Source organism: Ailuropoda melanoleuca, chromosome 17 (assembly GCF_002007445.2).
Source record: "Ailuropoda melanoleuca isolate Jingjing chromosome 17, ASM200744v2, whole genome shotgun sequence".
Classification (NCBI taxonomy): domain Eukaryota; kingdom Metazoa; phylum Chordata; class Mammalia; order Carnivora; family Ursidae; genus Ailuropoda; species Ailuropoda melanoleuca.
Window position 1 is genome coordinate 19,137,268 of NC_048234.1, and position 19,267 is coordinate 19,156,534.

General features: G+C 43.3%; 1 protein-coding gene and 1 long non-coding RNA gene across 6 annotated transcripts in view; one reads left to right on the plus strand and one right to left on the minus strand.

Annotated features, from left to right (window-relative positions):
- Positions 1-19,267, minus strand: part of PDCD1LG2 (programmed cell death 1 ligand 2) — an 85,807-nt gene that overhangs the window by 35,971 nt on the left and 30,569 nt on the right. For all 4 annotated transcript variants that reach the window (XR_004621703.1, XM_034647006.1, XM_034647008.1 and 1 more), the window contains 2 exons: positions 14,009-14,314; positions 5,495-5,764 (listed from right to left, as the gene is read on the minus strand). Coding sequence is in view for 3 of the 4 variants with exons in the window: in XM_034647006.1 (XP_034502897.1) it covers positions 5,495-5,764; positions 14,009-14,314 (576 nt within the window). In the remaining variant the exon portion in view is untranslated. The remainder of the gene's footprint in view (positions 1-5,494; positions 5,765-14,008; positions 14,315-19,267) is intronic.
- Positions 1-19,267, plus strand: part of LOC105239505 — a 71,058-nt gene that overhangs the window by 25,923 nt on the left and 25,868 nt on the right. For both annotated transcript variants that reach the window (XR_004621706.1, XR_004621705.1), the window contains exon 5: positions 106-186. This is a non-coding gene — a long non-coding RNA (uncharacterized LOC105239505). The remainder of the gene's footprint in view (positions 1-105; positions 187-19,267) is intronic.

A 19,267-nucleotide genomic window follows, 5' to 3' on the forward strand; every position in this document is an offset into this window, starting at 1 on the left:
TAATCATCTGCCTAGTCTACCTGGTCTGATCCTCCCTGTCCTTAGTTATCTTGTGGTAGACTGATGCTTATCCCTTAAATCCATTCTCCCCTTCTTCCCTATTAGGACATTAGCTGGACACATGGCTTCTCAGAAAGACTACATTTTGGAGCCTCCCTTGAGGTTAGGTGTGACCAACCATGAAAAGTAAGTTCAAGTCATGAGTCTTCTGAGTCCTGGCCTTAAGGCGTTGGATATGTCTTCACTATTCTTTTCCCTTTCTGAAACATGGATGTGGTAGTTACCCAGTGACTACCCACACAATTCAACAGAGACAACATTCTACAGCATGGGGGAGCAACAAGATGGAAAGAACCCAGAAAGAATAGAATATAGATACTTCCCTGCTCTGAATCACCTTCTATCTCTGAATATTACATAAGAGAGAAATATGCTTCTGTCTTTTGAGGCCTGTTATGGCAGCTTAGCCTATATCCTAATATATATTCTTATAGATTGTTTTATAATAATTACATGTTACTTAACAATGATATGATGATCCAATGAGAAAACCATGCTTTATCCTTGCCACAGTCCCATGCACTTTTGCTAAAGGCACTATATTTTCCCCCATTTCCGTGCTTTCTGAGTGCTGAGGACTTTGCAAGCGTGTTTCATTCAATCCCCACAATCACACTCTAAGGTATCTATCATTATTTACCTTTATTCTACAAACGTGAGACCAGGCTCCAGGGTGTCTCAGTTATATGTTCATGTTCTCAAAGCTAGTAGTAGCAGAGAGAGGACTTAAAGATTAAGTTCGTTTGACTTCAGAGCCCATGCTCTTGACTACTGTCAGAGAGTCCCCTCCAGGTCCCTTGGGAGGGCTTCACTTCCCACACCACAAGAATGTTGTTAGAGTTATTTCCTGTCTCCATTTTCATTACATTTCCTCATGAAAATGCAACAACTGGCCAAGCAGAAGAACCCTTGTTTCAAAAAGAAAATGGTCTCATTGACCTTTCATTTCTTGTTAAATGTTAGGATGTTCAATCACATTCTAGAGCCACTGGAGCACCTCCCACCACCACTCTCATTGCTGTATTTGCTTTATTCATTGACTTCTGGAGAAGTTTGTGGTGGGTCACAGAAGTCAGCAAGGAGCAGCTCAACTGATGAGAATGAGTAGAAAGGGGCCAGTCATAAGGCAACTTAAAAATCCGTTTGAGAAATAGAAGTAACTGTGGGAGGATGTGTGACTTTGGTCATTTATTGCTGGTATTTGGACCACAAACTAGGGCATCATTTGATTGCTGAGACCTGGCCACCCATATAGTCTGGCAGCTGGGATAATGGGACTAGGATTATCAAGACTAATCCTCCAACCCACTAATCTGTCATTTATTGAGCACTTAGTATGGGCAGACTGCTCTGTTTTTGCTTTAGTCTGGATATAAAGAAGACCCATGTGAACAATTAAAATACATGGAAAATAAAATAGCAATGAAAGATAAAAGACATGTATAGTCACAGGCAAACAAAGTCATGCTACATGTAATCAGTCTCAGGAGGAGAAATAAGGTAAAGACCTCTTGTGTCCTGGAGTTATATAAACTGCTCTGGAGAAAGGGTGGGCTTGAAGTTGGTGAAGAGGGTGACTATATTTTATGTGGGAGAAACCACCTGAGCAAAGAAATCATGGAGGTGGGAGATGGGCAAGCAAGTTCAGAGAGCACACAGTGAGGAAGGGGAGCTGAATGGAGCCCAGGAACCATGTCAGGGGGTAGTAGCATGGATATAACTCTGGGAAGGATGGGTAAACCCAGACTGAGAAATCTCTAATGGCACAAAGATCTCTTTATCTCTTTGCCAGTTGCATTTGCGAGTGATACCCTAGAGGATCCTGAGCTGATGCAGACCCCACAGGCCCCTCCCATGACTGTTGACTATGCATTCAGCTACTCTGGCTTCCATTGAAAGAAGGGCCACCTTACTTCATTCGTAACTTTTCACTGGTTCAAGGTTTCCAGAGGAATGGTCAGTGTGCCCTGCCACTTCTCTACCACAAAGAAAAAAAATACTGATGTAATCAGTGGCGGAAAGGCTACATTCTAGTTATTTCTAAATTCATCTTACCCAGCCCCTAATTCCCTGACCCTTCTGGAAAACCACATTCCATCCTTAACCAGGCAGGAGATTCCACACAGCAAAGGACAGTTAAGTAAGCAATTCTAAGAAAAATAAATTCCCTTGTGATCGTTAGCATTTAAATGCCTCCAAAGTTCTAGTATGAATTAGTTATAGCTCAGTTTTCATAAGGTGACAAGTCTGGGGATCTTCACTGTGATAAAAAGAGAGAGAGAGAATGTTGAAAGACCAACTTGCCTAATTCACTGTTTTTACTCAAAGTTGACCCTAAAAATGAGGCATTTCTAATGGCTTCATTTCTACCAAGATTCTTAGCACAACGCTTCTCTTTACCTCCTTATTTTATCACAATCAGTTAGGAAGAAGCTGGGCAAACTTTCATGTTGGAATTGGGTAGTGAAGTGTGGATGGGGGAAGTAGGGAGTTGGTGATGACAATGCAGCTGGCTATATTTTCCCTAGAAGAAAATCCTGGGAAATTAATGACAAGATGGACATTGAGTCACTTCAACGTTCTTGGACTTGTCTGTAGACTGGTGCCAGTCCATGATGAGATGTCCTTAAGTTTGAGATAGATAAGATATCTCTGATGCACCAGGTCCTATCCTGTCAGTCCCAGCCCTGATTTCAGCGAGGGCTGAATGTGGCTGAATGATGGATGGTTCTGGTCAGGTTCTGATTCACTTGCCCCTGATAATCTCGCTTCAAGCACATGCTGCTTCTGAGCAAGGGCTTCCTCAATGCTGAAGTTTGGTCCTTCTCACCATCATATCCAGTGACCCACTTGTGGAATGTTCGCTTCTTATCCCCACAAATGTAGGCTCTACTGGATTAAAGGTCCAGCTTCCTAGTGGCAAGTGCTTCTATCAAGGGTTATGTCCTCCTGCATCTAAACTTACAGCTACTGCCCAGTCAGCTTGAGTTCTACCCACTGTGGACCAGCAGGCAGAGAAAAGAATTTCTGTACTGGCGGAGTGATCATTCTTGATTACCATGAAGAACTTGAATGCTTCTACCTAAGGCAGGCAAGGAAGACTATGTCTGGAACTCAGGGATCCATGATTCTCTGATTTGTGTGACTTCCATGCTCAGTAATAACAATGAAAAGGTAATTGCTACAACTCCGTCTGTTCAGGGCAAGGCAACTAAAGGCTCAGTTCTCTCAGGCCTGAAAGTCAGAGTCACCAGTCCCCTCCCCACCCCCAGGGAAGCAAACTCTTCCATCTGAAGTGCTGAGTGAGGGAAATCTAGAATGTACGGTGGATGAGAGAGATCTCAATGATCAGTTATGGCTCGGGCTCAACTGTAGCAGCAGGAACTGTAGCTTGTTCTGTGAACTCTTGCATATGAAATCTTTTGAAGTGATGATCATGGCTGCCTTACAGCTTAGTCACAGTGGACTTAATGTAGGGTTGTAGGTGAACTTCAGCAGTGCAAGGGACAGACTGCTGCAGTCTTGCGTCACCGCCTCTCGGCTTCACCTCTAACTTCAGCCATGGCTCAGTAGAAGTCTAGGTGGACTTCATTCACCTCAAATGGCTATTTTGCTCTCTGCCCTGGGGTGACTCTGACACTGCAGATGCTGGGGGGAGTTCACTCAGCCTACATGCATGCATAGCTCACGGTGGGAGATGCAGTGCATACTCCTGGACACTACCGTCAATCTATGGGGGTGAAAGCAGATGACCTCCACCTGACATGCTTTGAGTGAGCATCTAAGGAGGCCATCTGTACACTTCCCAGGTGGTCCTTGAGTATTTGAGCTCCTGTTTTGCCAACAGTAACAACTCTGATAATGTACTCTTATATTTACTTTTCCTTCTTCCCTGTCTGAACCTCTCCTGAACCTCTCCCTTTTGCTCCCTGAGGTCACCACCTGAATACTTACATGCTACACAAACTCCTATCATAGGCTCTGTTTTGTCTAACTAAGACATAGGGCAAAAAGTGAAATACAATGACAGCACAGTAAGTTTTCTATAAAGTCAAATTAAAGCAGTACTAGGGACTGTCCTTTATTTGGACATTATATCCTTTGCTGATATGGTAGAATACGGACTCTCTTCAAAGATGTCCATGTTTGAATCCCTGAAACCTGTGAAAGTGTTACCCCACACGGGAAAAGGGATTTTGCAGATGTGATTATATTCAGGACCTTGAAATGGGGAAATTAACCTGGATTATTGGGTTAGGAGGAGGCATCGAATGTAATTACAGGGGTCCTTACAGGGCAGAAGAGGGAGGCAGGAGAATTAAAGACAGATGTGATGACACAGAAGCAGAGGTCTGAGGGATGTAGTTGTTTGCTCTGCAGGCGGAGGAAGGGACCATGAGCCAAGGAAAGCAGGTGGTCTCTAGAAGCTGGAAAAAATGAGCAAAGGAACTTTCCCTTAGAGCCTCTACCATCCTATCAATACCTTGATTTGAACCCAGCAAAGCCCCTTTTGGATTTCTGATTTTCAGAAGCTAAGCTAATAAATTCACGTTGTCTTAAGCCCACAAATTTTGCAGTAATTAGTTACAGGAGCACTAGGAAACTTACGATGTGCTTGGTGATAAAATGACCTGTCTCTTATGAAAGAATTTTGATACTGGATGTTAATTGCTCGTATTTGGCAAATAAATGTTCTTATTTGGCAAACAAAAAATAGCCAGACTCCCAAAATTGTTTGAAATTGTTCTGGTGTATGAAATTCTAAAGGACGGGACTCAGCATAGTCAGCAAAGGCTCTGAAAGGTTTTACAAAAGGCCAGTTTTCCTTGGAAATCCCATAACCACTTGACTATCAGCAAAGCCAGCAAAGTAATATTCATCCTGCTGACTCCTTGCACTGCGCCTGAGTCACAGTGATTAGATTTGTGCTGGATATTTTCTGTTTCCTCTTCAGATCCATTCTCTACCCTTCCAGGCTGTGCTCTGTGCTCTGAGAGGCTGACCTTTATGGAACACAGCAGGGGACTCCCTTGTTCTCTGACTTCCAGCTGGCTTCAGCCAATGGGGGGCACCAGCTGGAGGTTGGAGGGTGGGAGGAGGAGGAGGTTGGGGGGTTCATTGACTCAGCTTCCATCGTGCAGAGTTGCTGCAGGTGGCAACATCCCCTACTGGAGGCAGCTGCTCCTGTCAAGGGGCACGTTCCCTAGAGCTCCCTTTCCCAGGATTCAGTAACTACTCCAACGGTGGTAATTGTTCCCCTGACTGTTGAAGGCCCAGGGTCCTGCAATAGCCTTACTAGCTTCCCTAAATCCTGACCACACCTTCATAATCAGATCTTTTATCACTTCAACCTCAAATTACTCATTCCGAGTGTGCCCTCTATTTCCTGTCTAAACGCTGACTGATGGAGTTAGGAAAAGGGGGCCGCTCTTACCATGAGGGTCAATGACGGTTGAAGAGAGTTCTTCCATGTCAGCATTCCAGAACACACAGCTGACGTTCCTGCCAGGGTATGGCTTTAGGCGCAGAACACTAGTGATCTGGTAGAGGCCTTCAGGGGTCTTGGTGTGGCTGGTGTTGGCAGGAACACTGATGTTTGGCCAGGACACTTCCGCCAGGGGATAACCCTCAGCCTGGCAGGTGAGCTCTACCTCGTCTACCCCTGGGATCCTAAATAAATGAGTGTTTATTTTCCTGTAGGAAGCTGGATAAGACAAAAAGAAAAAGAAATAAGCCTTTCTTTTCTGATTCCTAGACAGCTTTGTACTCAGTGCCATGTGAAATGACTACAGTTATCATTATCAATAGGAACTAGTAATGGTTTTAATTTTTTACACATGTCTTTTGTCTCCGCGCGCTATTTACACTGAATGATTTGATCCTTACAATATAACAAAAGTGGCATTGTGGATATTCCCAATCTTTGCTGGAGGTAACTGAAGTGAGATCGAGTGCTTTGCTTAGAGTCACAGGGCTAATAACTGGTAGAGCCAATGTTTGCACATTGGAAGTTTGATCCCAAATCTCAACAGTATTTTATCCCACAACACTCTGTGGCTTCCTGTAAATTCTGTCACAACCGAGGACTGGAGGAAAGAGAGGATGATAGATAAAATCAGTAGAACACCCCCACATTCTAGTTTTATTGGGAGCTTCTTCTACAGGAGAAAATTCTCTTCCCACTTCCCCCTTTCCTTTCTTCTTTGTGAGATTAGGAAGAGAAAAAATAAAGACCTAGATTCTTGTCTGTAAGTAGTCAGGAATTGGCTATATCTATTACTTGCTTCCCATGTCCAACACACGAACACACACACACACACACACGCACACACTTTTGTGTAGTATATGCTGAGTGAATTAATCAAACGTTCCTCCCTGACCTCTAGAAAACTGAGATCTAAAATGAATACAAGTGACATTGAAAGCAATAAGAAGACACGAGGACAAATCGTCCTATTATCTTAGATGATAACCCAAAATAAAGAAACATTAACAACATATGCAGATATCAGGGAATATGGAAAGTAACCTGTTGATTTTCGGTGAAGGGAAGAAGAAATGAGTACTAGCTTTCATTAGGTAGGAAATATTTAAGAAACAGAATTTTGATACAAACTTGGATTGCATATATGGCACAGAGGTGATAAAACTATTTTTTTTCTTAAATTCTTGGGAGGAGTATAAATGGGCACACCTTTGGTGAAAAGCGATTTTACATTAAAATCATGGTAACAGCCATGCGGAAAACATCAAACGTGTATGAGGTACCAAGGGTTTTCTAGGTGCTAAGCTTCATGCCCTGTGATTTTATATATTGCGGAGGGGAAAGGAATGTTCAGGCTCCTCTCCACAATTTTTGCCCCTTGAGCACCTCCCTTTGTGTCCCTATGTTATGAGTCACTAACTTGATTACTTATAGCCAAAGACACTCACTGGATCACGGTTCACTGGACCAGGTGACTGCGTCTTGAAGCACGGTTCACAGTCCGCGGCCCTCTCTTAAGCTCTTGCCTCCATGTGGTAAAGCACACTCGGCTGGGGCCGCTGGCCTGTCTGCCTCAAAAAACTCTGACATCTTCCCTGCTCACAGTTTTCCACCTTCTGCTTGTGACTGGGTGGGTGGGAAGAACTTTCTTACCCATGAAGCTGGATAGGTGAGTAACTTCAGGGTCTTTTCTGCAAACCCGAACTCTAAGTTAAGATGAGGGTACAAGAAAGAAGAGGCCTTTATTCTATGTCATGTTCTCCAGAGAAGCCCTGAAGTTGGGAGACAGGAAAGGAGAAAATCATGTGCTTGTCTGGTTATTAATTTTAAAAAATGGAGTGCATCTCCCATTGATTCTTGTGTATATGGCTCTCTTGGTCAAGGACTTGGAGAGGAACGAGGGTGAGTGGTTCTAAAACCTGAGTCTATCTCTTTAGCATATATTACCTCACCTAAACTCTTCAAGGACCCTAGGAGGTAGGTAAAATTCATATTCTTATTTTATAAATGAGAAAACAGCTGAAATCTGGGGTGAGGAGGGGGACTTGAACTCATGCCCTTCATGGCTATATTATTCTGAATTCTGTATTGGAATCATCAAAAGAGGATGATTGTCCATGTAACTGCAAAAAGTCTGGGGATGGAGCAACAGACACAGGAAGGCGGGGACTTAGGGTCACACGGAACTAGTAGAAGATGAGGAGAATCAGGTTTGAGGCAGCCTAGTGAGGACTTGAACTGGTTAGACTCACCAGGCTCCTTGAAGCCAATTTTGATCTACCTGGAGCAATTCAACAATATCAGAAGCATGCATTTTGAGGACTCACCTGTCTCTCATTTTTATGTTATTTATCTACACTTATTTTCCCTTGGTTTGATGTCCTCTTATGATCATTTATCCTATTATAGTGTAGATTATTTCTGTAAGCCCTGGGGTCTTTGGGCGAGGGGATGGAAGAGAATAAATGGATGCACAGAAGCAATGTGTTGCATATGAAGGTCTGGCCCGTTCCTGCAGGGTAGCTCAGACCAAGAAGCTGATCTTGGGGGCCAAGTTGAGAAGTGATTTCAGAGGTAGGAGGGCCAAGAATCAGGAGGGAGGCTGAGGCTGTAACCTGGGATATATAAGTGCAGGAGAAGATGAGAGAGATGTTCAACTAAAAGAACCAGCATGGCTTGGGGAAGGGGTGGGAGCTCATAGCCTGCGTGTATACAATATTACAGATGCCTCCACAGCCTTGTGCAATTTGGGAAGTGGGTGAAAAGGCAACATTATTAGCCACAGACAATGGGGAAGCTGGACCAGGGGGGATATTCTTAGGAAAAGATGAGTAAATTTTAGAATTTCAGAGCTAAAAGTCTTATAATTCAAACTAGTCCAACTTCCTACTCCGCAGTTGTTGGGTGTAAGTTTTACACATGCCGATTAGGCCGAGGTGGCTATGTTCACACAACTCTTCCATTCTCTTTTTTGTTTGCTTTATCTGTTATAATAAAGATGAGTTGAAATCTCTCTTTCACTGGAAAGATCATCCTTCTGCCAAGTCAAACTTTGCCTCTTGGCAGCTTCAATCCCCTGGCAATTGTCTGGTTTAGTAAGACAACATATGAGCAGCATAGTAGTTAAGAACGTGGTTTGACTAGGCTTGAGCCAAGGCCTGGTTACATGACCTTTAAAGCCCTCAGGTTCTCATTTATAAACAGGTATGATAATACTTATCCTTAACAGAAGTGTTACGAAGATTGAATGGATTAGGTGCCTAGAGCATAGTAAAAACTCAATGTCACCAATTATTATTAACTGTTGCTAATGATCCTTTGCTACGATCCTTTGGGTATTTGACGATAATTGGCAAGACTCCATATAGTTTTTCCCTTCTGGGTAAAACATGCCTACTTCCTTCAACCATTTCTCACAGGACAGTTTTTAGACCCAGTTCCACATACCAGTCTTGTTTGCCAATGTAACATGACCTAAATTCCAGATTTTACCTAAGCATTATGAAGTACAGTGTGACTAATTACTTCCTATGTGTTGAGCACATTTTAGGCCCACGCAGAGTTTTAATGCAGCCTAAGGTCATAAGATAAATTTTATTAAATGAATGATCTAGGTGCAGCTAGGTTGGTTATAAGAGCCCTGTTGGCACCTGGAGACTGTCTCCTGGTTGACCCAAGACCATTCGTCACCTTTGTTAGCCCTGAGTCAACACCAACTAGTTGTTCAGTCTGTTACCGTTCTAGTCAGCTACACTACTATTCATCTTACATTTTACCAGTTTATGTACAAGATGTGTGCTGTGTAGACCCTGGGCCTGTCTGTCCTCAGATCCATCCCTTGAGTGTTCTTCTCTCTTCTGTACTGTGTGAAGGCTGACTCCTGCAGGCTGTGTCTCCCAGGCTCCTGACAGCCCACAGGAGGCATGGTGAGAAGGCTGGAGGGCAAACAGGAGGGAGAAGTCGGGGTATTTCCCCCTATGCTCTATGCTCCAAGGGCATCTGCAGCAGCACCCACAGCTCTTCCTTGCTCCAGCTGCCACTGGATGGGGCCCGCTGTGGTTCTAGTATCTGTTCTGTGACTCCTGCCCTTAACCCTGCCTTCTTCCACTCCCTCCAGTCCAGTGTGGGCAGCAGCTTCTCGTTATTGCTAACTGCTGATTTGCCTCCCTGTTCCCCCCATTAGTTACTCAGTCTGTTCTATTAAAAGAATTTCTATTTTCAGATTTAAATTTCTGCTGGTTTGAATGGTTCCTGTCTCCCTGGTCCTTTCTAACTATAGAATCCCTACATGGCTGGCAACTCCAGCATCTCTGAAACAGAGATAAGCTGCAGGTAGGATTATCCGCTTTATCATTGTAATGACGGTAATGAAGGTGAAAAGATGTAGTTTTACACGCCGTGCTCTTACAGAATGTAGGCATGTTTCTAGGAATCGCTGAAGGAAATCTTTTAGGCTTGCTCCCAATTCATTTGTTAGATGACCTGGGGAGGAACCTCAGGTTACACAGTTTGTATGCCCCAGGAGCTTTTTCCCATTGCAAAATTCCGAACCTTACTGTCTTAACTCCAGTTTTCCTTATTACCCTTCTGTTTCCCCAATGGAGGAAAGGGAGAGTTCAGCCCATCAGTAAGTGCTTTAAGCCAATGCTTTCTCTAGGTCCAGAGGCCAACTGTCCATTATCCTTGCAAGGCTGCACTGCTTCTCTTGGGCTGTTTCCTCCCCAGGTCTTTTGTCTTCCCCTCCTCAGGGAAAAGGCCAATGTGAGAGAAAATGGAAGCCTTGTGACCTCCTCCCTCCACTTGCTCAAGTCGAACTCCCATCTAGCCTGAACCTTTTCGTGGGTTTGAAATAGTTCTGTGAGCCTCAGTCCATTCCGGAGGTTGGTGCTCTCCCACCCCCTCCTCATGTCCTGCCAGGGCCTTGGGGCAAGTTTGGCCCTTCTGTTCTCAGGATTTGTTGTGTGTCTGTCTGGGATCCTTGGCTCAGGCCAGTACTCAGCCTGTGGGCTCAAGCCCTGGGCTCTCTGTCCTCTTGGGGCCATGGCGCTCTTCTCTTTAGCCATGCTCCCCACCCTCCCTCAGACAGGTTACTCGTCGTCAGGCAGTAGCAAGCTGCCTGTCGGGAGCCGGTGTCTTCTAGACCCTCTAGCCCTTCTACCTAGTACTGTTTTTCCTGTGCTTTTAAAAAATTAGTTCTCTTTTCACTATATTTAATATCAACTATTGCCCAGATATCAAAGAAAGTGCTATAAACCTGTTTTCAAGTTTATGCCATAGATCAGGCATTTTAAGGAGAAAGCACATCCTTCCTCCAGTCCTGTTTCATTGAAGCAAATCCTAACGGAGGCGCCAGGTCTCCCCTGATCAGGGTACAATTCTCTTAGGTGATGGTCTTCAACTTTTCCTGTTTTTGCTTGCATTACTCCTAAAAGCCTGGGACACAGGATGCACCCTCTCACACTTTTATTAGGTAGGTTCTTAAAATTTGTCCTAAATGTCCATATTGGAAAAATAGAGAATGTTTAGCATTTTATAAACATTTATATTTTAAGTAAAACAGTGATTTCTTTCTTACATACTTACCTAATGCTGTCTAGATATCAAAGGAGGTGTCTTTTATACACACCACCGTCTATGGAAAAATATACATAAAAATTCTCCTGTAGGGGCGTCTGGGTGGCTCAGTCAGTTAAGCATCTGCCTTCAGCTCAGGTCATGATCTCAGGGCCCTGGGATCGAGCCCTGAATCAGGCTCTCTGCTCAGCAGGGCGTCTGCTTCTCCCTCTCACTCTCCCTCTGTGTTCTCTCTCTCTCTCTCTCTCAAATAAATAAGTAAAATCTTAAAAAAAATTCTTCTGGAATGGTCAGAGCTTTACACTGTCTCTTTTTTACACTGTTTCATTCCATGATCCTCAGTTCCCATTCCACTTTTTCTATAGGATTCTATCTTAACATGTTAGAAAGCTCTTGTGTTAGGGATCCTTATGTTTCTTTGCAACAACAAAATACATATAGCTATTGAGATTAATTTTTTTTTACTTGTGATTTCAAGGCTTCAAGTGTTCAGTTTCCTTCTGCGTTGAAATCTAATTTCTATTATCAGCACATCTAAAATCAAAATGGAAAATATTATGAATATTGATAATGATTAAAAGAAGATTTTCTGGAAATGTATCCCTTAAGAGGATGGATGAGGGTCTCTTTTTTGATTTGTTCTTGTATCCAAAATGCATACGGCTGTGGCTGGAATGAGACAGGATCAGCCTCAGCTCTATGTCAATTTTTCCATTTCTATGGCAAGAAAGCTTAAGGAAACTGACTCATATGAACAAGTAAGTGGGTGTGGAAGCAGGTTTGTTATAGAGATGCCGTTTCATGCTTAAAAGCCTTCTGATTTATATGGCAAAAGACCAAAAAACCCCTACTTTATGTTTTATCATCAGCTCTTAACTATATTAGGGCCTCCTCCAGCTTTGTTGCAAACAGAATTTGGCATCACCTGTTTTGCAGAAGGATTTGTTAGTCATCACATTTTGATAAGGTATCAATATTTCCAGTCGCTCTTTTGTTTCGCACGATGGAGTTTTTCTACACCCTGAGGCAATGCGCCACGTTGGTGAGAGGCACCCTTTTTATGAAGTGGAAGAAGGTGATGATAAAAGAGGAAGTGTTGTAGGGGAACCCCAAGAGTCTTGCCTGGAAGGCTGATTCTCAGGCACACTCAGTTTGGGGAAAGAATACATGGGGAAGATGAAGAGTTAGAAACTCACTTCCTACAACCGCCTGTGCCTCTGCGAACCCTCAGAAAGTCTGGTGATCCCCACAGCCCGTAGCATGAAGAGCAGCAAGGATTTAAAGAATGAATAATTCAGATTGAAGGAATACACCTCTTCTGCGCCTGAGCCATCTCTGCTCTAGCTGATGAAGCTGGCCCCGTGGCTTCCCAGGAATGAGGGCCAGCCCTCAGCTGGGAAGAAAGAATGCAAGGACTGGCCCCGAATTGCCCAGAGACCCTACATGCATTACAGCATTCAAACAAAGGTTAACAAACTCGGAGGCAGTGAGTTAGGGGTGCGGATACTGAATACATTAGGGGATCGTGAGAATGTAGAACCAGCTTTCCTCCCATTAATTGAAATCAGAGTAACTTCAAAGTTCTGGAGTTCATCCCAGTTGTGGATGGAGGAAATGCAAATAAGATTGAAGGCAGTTACATCTAGGCTAATGACTCTCCTTGTGACTCATTGAGAGTTGAGGGGACCGGAGGTCTTTGAGCCAGCTCTCTGGACACTCACCACATGCCAAGAACTATGCTCAGTTCTTTATGTTCATTATCTCTTCTAATTTGTACAATAATACTCCGTGCTAGGTGCTACTGTGGTTATCCTTTTACAAATAAGAAAAATGTGAGATTGTAAAGGTGAAATAACCTGCCCAAGGCCCCAGGTGAAAACATTTACCGCCATGTCTAATCTTCCTAGTTTATCCTTCCTTGTACCAAATCACGAAGTCACAGCATTGCTGCCAAGGTCAATGGTCTTTAGGGACCAAAGTCTATGGACTTTCCAGAAGACAGAACAGATCCTCTGAGGCTTACTGGGTGAGACTGGGAGGAGGCAGAGAAAACCCAGAACAGTCAGTGTGGCTGAAAGACACAAGCTGGTGAACTGAGTCGAGTCTGTTCTTTTATACTTGTTAGAGGGCTTTTCCAAAATGGCCTCTTCCAAAACAAACATGAACTGGAAGATTCTCTTCAGGCTTAGGTTCTTGGCTTGTGTTGCTGTGCGGAGAGCTCTTAACCTAGAGGAATGGGGACAGCTATGGACTTGACTGGGACCCCCCTTCACTTCTCTGGACTTCAGCAGCTTCATTTGCAATATGTGAAGCTTGGACTACAGCAGTGTCTTTCCAACTTTTTGGACTATGTCCCAGAGCAAGAAAAAATATTTTACATCACAATCCAACACACACACACACACACACCCTCTGAAACAAGTTTCACAAAATGACGCTCAGCCCTACTATGTCATGCCTTCTGATCTATTCGTTTTATTTGGAGAGAGACACCCACCTGGTTGCTACTCACTAAATTGATAGTTTAATCCATGGATGGTCAGCAAACCATGGTTTAAAAAACTGGACTAGAGGAATAAGCTTCTCTTAAAGAGGAGCTCGGTGATGAAGTCAGTGTTGTTCCTTGGGGGAACCGTGCGGGAGGCAAAGCTTATCTCTGGGACCCTCCCGGCTTTTAGGGACCCATTTCCTGCCTTCCCTCCAGACCCATGTTATTCCTGCAATTCCTGCCCGTATGTACCCTCACCTCAGCTGCTTTATACTCAGATGTTAAGAAATATTTCTGGGCAGGTGCTTCTGTTTTCTCTAAGATAGCCCCATCTCCTTGGAACCAGCCTCCCAGTTTTTTCTTGTGCAAATCTACAGATTCCAGTCCTTAAAACAACTCACCTTTGACTTTCAGCGTCAGGTACTTGTAGTCCCAGGCGACCCCGTAGATGATCAGGCAGCAGTACTGGCCTGCATCCGTCACTTGGACTCGAGGGATGTGGAACAAGGCCTTCCCCAGGGGCAGCTGCTCCTCCAGCAAGCTGGCTCTTTCGCTGTGCAAGAATGTATTGTTTTCCATCTTGTGCAAACTGGCCTTTAAGTCTCTGAGTTCCACATGACCTCCTGTGTCAAAGTGACACTCCAGGGTCACATTGCTGCCAGAGTCTACTGTGTACAGTTCCTTAGGGACCGTCACTGTGAATAAAGCTGAACAAAAAACAAGACATTCTCCCATTGTCTGCCTTCACATCTCAGTTCTGTGCAGAGTGGGAGCTGAGGAGGCCCATCCCACCGTGTTCCAGGAGACCCCTGTCATGAACTGGGCCGTCCTTCAGGCTCCTTTCTCTCCTGTGCCCTGTGCTGTCTGGGCAAGAGTGGAACTCTTGATCCGCTGTTTTGAGGTACTTCTCTCAACACGCCCCACCTGCACAGCTGATTGCTGTCCTCTCATCTATTATTCAGGCTCATTTTCTCCATATGGATCAAATTATATCATCCCTGCCAAATACGACCTCCTCTCACGACTGGGAATAATAAGAACTATCATTTGTTGAGTTCTTACTATGTGTTAGTTTTCTGCCAACACATAATCTCATTTGGTCTTCCAGAAAGCCAGCAAGGTAGAGCCAGCCTCTTTTTAGAAAATGAAACCGAGGCACAAAAAAGTAGCCAAGATCAGACCCAGGTACTGCTAAGATCCAAGCGCCCTTAGCTACCACATCACACAAGCCCACTGGACAAGCTGCTTCTTTTCTGTCAATAAGGAGAAAGGAAGAAAGAACTAATATTTAGTGTATCCCTATGATGCACCAGGCACTGTGCTAGGCTCTTTATAACCACATCCCTTAATCCTGAAAATACAACCATGAAATATGTATTATTATTACTGTTTTACAGTTGAGGAAACTGGCTCAAAGAGGTTCATGCCAGGACATACAGTTAGTAAAGTTAACATTCAGAGCCAGTTAGATGTTTGGCTTAAAATTCTATAGTTTCCACTGCAACAGTATTTCCCAAAATATGAGGCACATATGAAGCATGAAAAATAATTTTATTTAGGGTAGAATCAAGGCCTAAAGGGAACTGAATTATTCAAAGAGGAATTTATTTCCTCTTCAATTCTGTGTCAACTCTTCAAGTAACATAAAATTTGCAACTAGACTCTCACACCTCCAACAACGGCTATTTCTCGTTTTAATGAAACGGAAAGCTCCCAGGCAGATACTGTAGATATCTGGGTAGAATTTAATAATACTACTTTCATCACATTTATTTTTTGCTTATATCCTCTATTTACCGGTAACAGTGATACTGGTTTTCCATTTACCACAAGGGTATACCATTTTGCTTAAAGAATAAAAGCTGAGTTGGTTTTATAGAACTCTATAAGAACAATGGCATGAAGAGTGGTGAAGCAAAGTCAAACTAACGAAGGTGGTGTATGCATGAATACACCGTGGGAACTGTACAAGATTTTGCCGCCGCCATCATTAATGAATGGATATTCATCATACGGAGGTGTGGCAAGATCTTAAAGTAATTTCTGAATCATGACAAAAGATTAGAACAGATTATATTCAGGAGAGCTTGCTTCACTCATTCATTTAATTATTAACAAATATTTACGGATGGCTTCTAAGCAGATGCTATTCAAGGAGTTTTTACCATCATAAAGAGTGGTAGGTAAGAGCATGGGGTTTAGTGAGGGATCATCTGGTTTGAGATTATGAGCCCTTTGATCTCGAATATGTCATTTAGCTCTGTGAGTCTCTGCTTCTTTATCTATAAAGGTGCAAGGTTAATATCTGCCTCTAAGTATTGTGGTGAAAATTAGACAAAATGGCACGTGTGAAGTGCCTTGTTTTGGCAGGTGATAAGCGGTCAGCAAACTTTGGCTCCTTTCTTTTGTACCCTGTTATGATTCTTGGGACAGTGGTAATCCGTATATGCAACACAGGGCCATTCTTTATTAACCATGATATTTTATTAACCAGGATAGCCCATTCCCTGACCACCCTGGGCAAGAGATTTTTTTCTCTTAAGATTTTATTTACTTATTTGAGAGAGAGCACAAGTGGGGGGGAGGGGCAGAGGGAGAGGGAGAAGTGGACTCCCCGCTGAGCAGGGAGCCCAACAGAGGGCTCTGTCCCAGCTGGGATCATAACCTGAGCCCTGGGATCATGACTGACTGAGCCACCCAGGCACCCCCTGGGCAACAGATTTTAAAGTATAAGTAAATTTTGCGTTTCCTGTTGCTTAAATGATTCACATTGCAATTCTCTTCTGACCTGAGTTTCTCCTCCTATAACCCAGCAAGACTTCGAAGGCAGTGACCAGGCTGAGTTTGTATTGGTATCTTCAGTGCCTAGCGCATACTATGTTCCAGTTAAGCGTTTGGCAAATGGCAGCGAGAGCGAGAAGTAAGAAAGGATGAGCCTAACCATACTCACTTCTGTTTTCGTCTCATCAAACTGCAACTTGCCCATGTTGCACAAACTGGCTGGCATTCTTAATCATCACACAGCACACTTGACAGTTATACTCAAACTTGAGATTTATCAAGAACAACTGGGCAAGTTTACATTTTGCCTGCAACCCCTGCTTTAACCATCACTGGAACATTAATGTGCTTTTCTAACAGATCAATGGTACAGGAGCAAGTTCACATCTGCCCAGCATGCTCTTGTGCAGGCTGGGGCAGGGGCAAGTCTAGAACATGAGTGTTTCTCGGTAAAACACTGCTGATCACACCTGAATTTGCTTGGACAGGTTGAGAAGACTGTGGGATGTCATATGTGAAAAGAGATTGTGCTTCCGAATTTCCTGTATGATTCCATTTCATGAAATCCACTCATAGTAACTCTCATTCTGGGTCTCCCTAATATGACCCTCTGAAGGGTAGATCCCTTTCTGATGGGGATCATCTCCAAATTTTGAGTTATTAAGTCCCCTTTTAACCAAGACAGAGCTGCCTGCTACCAAATACACTCTGGCCTGAAGAGGGATCACTGTCAGGAATTCACTTTTATTCTCCCTTTTATTTTTTATTACACCTGATATAACAGGAAGCAGGGAAGAGAAATGGGCTTGCACGGAAGTTCAGTTGCTGAGTCTGAGATATAAGTGTCAGAGGACTTTGGGTGTTGCCTCTATTGAATTTATTTAGCAAATTTATTTACCGCACTTAGGCTCTCTTCTCATGAGAGAGAGAACGTCTGTAACTTCCTCTGGAACTCCCCATAGCAGACAGCAGAACTCCCCTCTTTAAACTCTGGGCCTTTGCTTCTCTGTTTGCTTCTCTCCACTGCTTTGTGCAGAGTGTGTGTACAGAGGTTGCAGGCATAAAGTGTGTTACCTCTTAGGCAGGTGGTATTTTTCAGAGAATTGTTCATAAGAGGAAAGAGCAATTAGCAAGCCTGAATCAAATATCTGAGTAGCTCAGAATAACTAGAGGATTAATTGTTATTTAGTGTAAGTTTGCCTCAATTAAAGCTTCTAAGACATGCAAAGCTGTGAGCTTGATTACCCCAGAAAAATGAGTTCAGAAATGCAATATACTTTTAAGATCCTAAATTACTCTTACTTATTATAAATTACAGAGGCAATAAAAACATTCTTGCAAAAAACTGCATGAAGATATTTTTCTCAAGCCTGGATGCACATCAGAGTCACTAAGCAGAATGCCTCAACTTTAGCCATCTTGGAATCACTTGGGAGGCTTTTAAAAAAAAAAACCAGGCCCCACCTTGGATTCTTTAAAAATAAATTCTAATTCTTTTGTGAGGACAGCGTCAATCTTTTTTTAATTTCCTTGGAAGCTTCTAACGTGCAGAGAGTATTGAGAACCATTGGTTAGATTAAAAAAAACACTTGCACAGGTGGAGTGCCTGGATGGCTCAATCGTTAAGCATCTGCCTTCGGCCCAGGGTGTGATCTCAGGGTCCTGAGATCGAGCCCCTCATTGGGCTCCCTGCTCTGCTGGGAGCCTGCTTCTTCTTCTCCCACTCCCCCTGCTTGTGTTCCCTCTCTTGCTGGCTGTGTCTCTCTCTGTCAAATAAATAAATGAAAAAGCTTAAAAAACAAAACAAATAAAAACACCTGCACAGGCAAACATCTTTTATTACCCCGCCCTGCAAAGTGTCCTCAGCTTCACCTGGGAGCAAGTGAGGGATTTTGAATCTCAGGCCCTGCCTCAGACCTGGAGAAGCAGACTCCACATTTTAACAAAGTTGAGGTGCTCCTGTGCACATTACTGTGTGAGAAACAGACTTATAACGCGAGCCTGCGCTTGGGCTGTTACTAGGAAGCAGAGTAATCATCAACATGTATTAAACACAGTGAGCCAGACACTGGGGTAATCTTCACATCATCTCATTTGATATTCCCCAAACTCCGCAAGGTAGGCGTTATCATGCCTATCTTACAGATGGCGAAACTTAGGCTTATAGAAGTGATACAACTTGCCCAAGGTCAAAGAGTGGTAGCTCATGGGGTTGGAATTCCAGTTCATATCTTGAAAGCCTGTACTGACAAGTCTACGGATAACGACCATATATCCACTGGCATGTATATGTTACATCCATGAAGGAGACAGATACACTTTTCAACTTTATGCGAAGGAAAATACATTTGGGGTGTGTGTGTGTGTGTGTGTGTGTATGTGTGTGTATTTATATCTGGGTTCTTTGTGCTGTTTGATTGAGCTATATGTCTGTTTTTATGCCAATACCATACTGTTTTGATGACTATACCTTTGTAATATAGCTTAAAATCGGGGGTTATTATATTAAGCTTCAATCTAGCATTGAACTCCTGAAGTTATGAGACCAAGGAAAATTGGAAGGTTTCCACAACTATAAGATTAAGCAGACAAAAACAAAACAAAACAGGTTTTCCCCTTCATTTGGGCCTCCTGACTAAATTAAAGGGCAACAAATTCAGCCAAGACATGAAAAATTCATACATGCAGTTTCTTTAAGCAGATTAAAGCAGCTGGGTTCAGTAATGCTGGAGCCTTTTTGAAAGTTCTTAGGGAAACTGTGTATTTTATTTGCAACCAGGCGTCAATAGGAGCCAGCACCTGTCACATCTCCAGAAACACAAAACAAATCATTTGCATTACCTCCCAAGATAGCTTCCTCTTTAAGCTAATTTTATACT